Here is a 3860-nt window from a genome sequence, read left to right on the forward strand (position 1 = left end):
CTGCAGATGCCCCAGCCAGGCTCTGTGGGTGCAGCTTTTGGGCGTTTGGTTGCCTAGGGGAAGGTCTAAGCCTGTCCCATGGCATGCAAAAGTAGCCAGCGAGCCTGGCTCCCAGGAAACGAGATTGAAATCCGTTTCTCCCAAGCCAGGCTCGTGAGATGCAGGGTATTAACATGCCAATGATGGTATTAGCAAATAATTATCATGTTTTAAGGCATATTAGTATATTTCAAAGTAGATTAAGAATTAATGACAAAAATAAGTATTGTACGGACGATTCAAGCAAAATAAAAATAATCTTAATATTTGTCTTTTTATTTCAATATAAGCTGTTTAGTATTGATTGACAGAACTCCACCACAGTTAAAGAAAACTGAGCTGTGGCCTTGTTTACTTCCATAACAGTTTTGCTAACATTTCACAGGAAGGATCGCACACAAACAACAAAAATTCAGCTTAACACAAACTTATTTTTATTGGATTGCCAGGATTTGTTTCATCAACTGATATACAACATCAACAACACTGTACAGAACAAGTCATATCAATAACCCTCCATTGAATCACACTGTCATCAAGCCATAGCTCCTGAATTAGATGCACTAACTTGCTAAGCTCTAGACCCTACTGAAACCAGAATGGTACCAACACAGTGATTCACTAGTTCTCATGGCAAGCATGGCATTCATACATATAGTCGCACATAAAAACATAAAGGGAACTTACCAGCATACAGAAGTTACCTTAATACTGCTCAGGTACCCCTGCAGATCTCACTTGTGCAGAAGTTCGGGAAGAAAATGGTGCTCTTCTGGACATCAAGCTCAGCCAATCCTCGCAATGTTGCCTTCCTCACATCAATAGCAAATATCACTTCCAACTTGTCCATGTACCTGGGTCTGGTTTGAGAAAGCAAGTAAACGACATCATCATCCATGCTTAGGATGGGGCATGCCACTGGAAGTTCCTTCCATGTTCGTGTGGTCTTGCTGCTCAGCATAGCCATGAGATCAGAAAGACATGGGTCACTAGCCTCCAAGTTGACGTCTTTAACGTCAATTACACAGTCACGGTGCCAGCCCTCCCCCAAACCAACCGGTATTGCCATGTTCCATGTTGTGGACTTCCAGCCATCACGGATGACCTGGGATTTCCTTGAGTTATTGCACACCCAGTCAGTGTGGGAAACAGGGGTGGCATTCAGCTCTTCTCGGTACAAGAATTCCAACTCTACATACTTGATCAAGTCTTTGTTTCGGCTGATAGTTACGTCCCGCAAATAGCTGGGGTTACAATGTCTGAGGAGGCGATCCCAGTCACCCCTTGCCGGCACTGGCAGTGGGACATCCTGGAGCAGTGGGCATTCCTTGAGCACGTCGCAAAAGAAGATGCCACGCCAGAGGTCCACCCAGGCGACCGTGCCATGCTCACCACCAATTGTGATGGTCTTCTCCGTCTCGTGGTACAGCCTGTCGACTGCTCGAGGTAAAGGGATAAGCTTGTCCCTCTCGAACTCATTCACTGACAACCGCTTGGAGATCCACCCTTTGGAATCTGAGGATCTGTACAGGTGGAGGTCGAAGTCCCACCTAATGAGCGCGCGGCCATCGTACAGGGGAGCCTAACACCGAGAGCAGCAACGACATACCAAGCGCCGTCTTCGCGGCTAATGAGGGCAGTTGCGGAGTCGTCGAGCACCCTGGGGTGCGGGTTCTTTATGTAGCTAATCATGTTTTAATATAACTTCATATGTACTTTTGATATTATATTTGGATAATTTATAAAAGAGTAATAGCTATAGTTGAGTTTTATTAGGTTGAGAATCGGAATAGCTGTAGTTGAGAGTTCTAAGAGTAATATCTATTTAGATGTTTGCAAATTAATTAATTAATGTATGGACTTGCCCGTGCATTGCTATAGACATTGGATAATTTTTTTAGTTTTGGCTTTACTTTAAGTAACATAATTGTAGAAAATTTCAATTTTACTTTTTTTATATTACCCTAAATCTATATTTTTTATTATTTACATTCTGCGTTATTTTATTCATAATTATTCAAAGCGTAGAAGTTTTATTTAAATCGAATTTATCCTTTTTTTTCTTTATGTCATCACCTTGGGTCTGATTCACAGCCCAGGTAGGGCACTCGAGTGCCATTTAAATTTCTTTAAAAATAGATTTTTTTCATAATATGATTAATAATGATATATACGATTAAATCACCATGCCTACAGGCTAATATGCCTCTCATCGTGTACTCTTCATGACCTGTTACAGACAAAAAAGGTAGGTTATTCAGATACGGGCTCAAACAATATGTTAGGTAATTAGTCAGAAGATGGAACAGCAGAATTACACATTGACATTGACAAGTTGTTTAGTAGATTCATCAACATCTCCATAAATGTATGTTCTTGAGGTGTCCCCATGATATCCTGGAGCAACACTCCATGTCACTTTACAAAGCGAGAAGATTAGCAATGACCATATTGACCACATTAGAATAGAGCGATGACAAGGAAAGGAACATGGTGGCTGATAAGGAAAAGAATAGTTGTAGCACATACGTTAGACGGTAACATCAATGTTGATAATGTCTCCATCCTGCAAGGTCAGTCGAAGCAAGCATAACTGTTCAGCTCAAAATTAAGTTCAGCAATTGTACCAGCTGACACATCTTGTTTCAGAGCTAGTTTGTAATTGTTATAATGCAATCTAGCTACTTACGAGAATATTTACTAACTATAGTATGTTATTCTGCTTCTATGGCTCAACAAGAAATGCATCTGATTAACTGCTACACTTGAAGCAATTCAAAGCCAAAAAAATCGATCAACCTGTAGCTCGCGAGAATCAGGGATTCCATGACAGGTGCACTCGTTCACTGCGCGCAGACACTGTTCGGAAACCCGCCGTTCCAAGGGGAGAAGGATAGGCGCCTGCGTTGATGATCATCTGATGCACAACTCTGTCAATCTCATCCGTCGTCACAGCCGGCTCCGCAGAATAAAGAAAAACACGTCAGCCACAAATTTCTCCATAAAGGCCGAATCAGATCTGCAAAATACTCACTACTCACTTTGACCAGTGTTCTGCATACTACAGAACCCCATCGACACCAAGACCCTCGTCCATGTACAGTACCGCCATCGCCTCCTGCTCCAATCCAACGCTGCCGTCGCAGCCCGCTGTAACATCCGCGAAAATCACCAACTAAAATCACCCGTTAAAAATCGCTTTCAAAATCTTTTTACCGCTGAGCTCCCGTAAATCTAAAATCTTCCCGGCGATTTCGCCGTACCGGCACCCAAGCCGACAGCTATCATTTTATCCATGCCCGTTTTTATCGCCGCGTGCCATCGTCAGACGCCGCGCTCGTGCTCCGACCGTGTGCCGCGAATGCCGCCGGTCTCTCCCTTTTTTCTTTCTCTTTTTCCTCCCTTTTTCTTTCTTCTTCCTTTTCCTTCTCCTTTCTTTTTCTTCTTTCTTCTTCCTCCTTCTTCTTCTCTCTACTCCTTCCTTCATCTTCCTGGCGCCACTCCTCCTGGTCAGCCCAACACCATAACTCCACCGGCAACCACCTCCCTAGCACCATCCGTCGGCCGCCCGGCCCCCGCGCGCCCCGGGACCCGCGCCGGCACCCCCCCGGGACCCGCGCCGCCCGACCTCGCCGACCCCAGCGTGCTGGCGCACCACCCGCCGACCCCTCCCCGCGCCCCTCCTGCGCCGGCCCCGCCTCCGGACCCGCTCCACGCCGCCCGCTGCCGGCCCCTACCTCCCCGCCCCGGCACGCCTTGCGTGCCTTGCCGCCGAGCTTCCATCGCCGGCCATTGCCGGACCCCTACCCGCCGGCCACCTC

General features: G+C 46.0%; 1 protein-coding gene across 1 annotated transcript; it reads right to left on the minus strand.

The window, feature by feature from the left end:
* Positions 1 to 450: 450 nt before the first annotated feature.
* Positions 451 to 3336, minus strand: LOC101777271. Its single transcript, XM_022825209.1, has 3 exons — positions 3303 to 3336; positions 3110 to 3189; positions 451 to 1621 (listed from the first exon to the last, which is right to left on the minus strand). Exons 1-3 carry the CDS (start codon positions 3334 to 3336, stop codon positions 755 to 757), a joined length of 981 nt encoding a protein of 326 aa, XP_022680944.1. The 3' UTR covers positions 451 to 754.
* Between the last annotated feature and the right edge of the window lie 524 nt (positions 3337 to 3860).

This window comes from Setaria italica, chromosome III (genome assembly GCF_000263155.2).
Source record: "Setaria italica strain Yugu1 chromosome III, Setaria_italica_v2.0, whole genome shotgun sequence".
NCBI lineage: Eukaryota > Viridiplantae > Streptophyta > Magnoliopsida > Poales > Poaceae > Setaria > Setaria italica.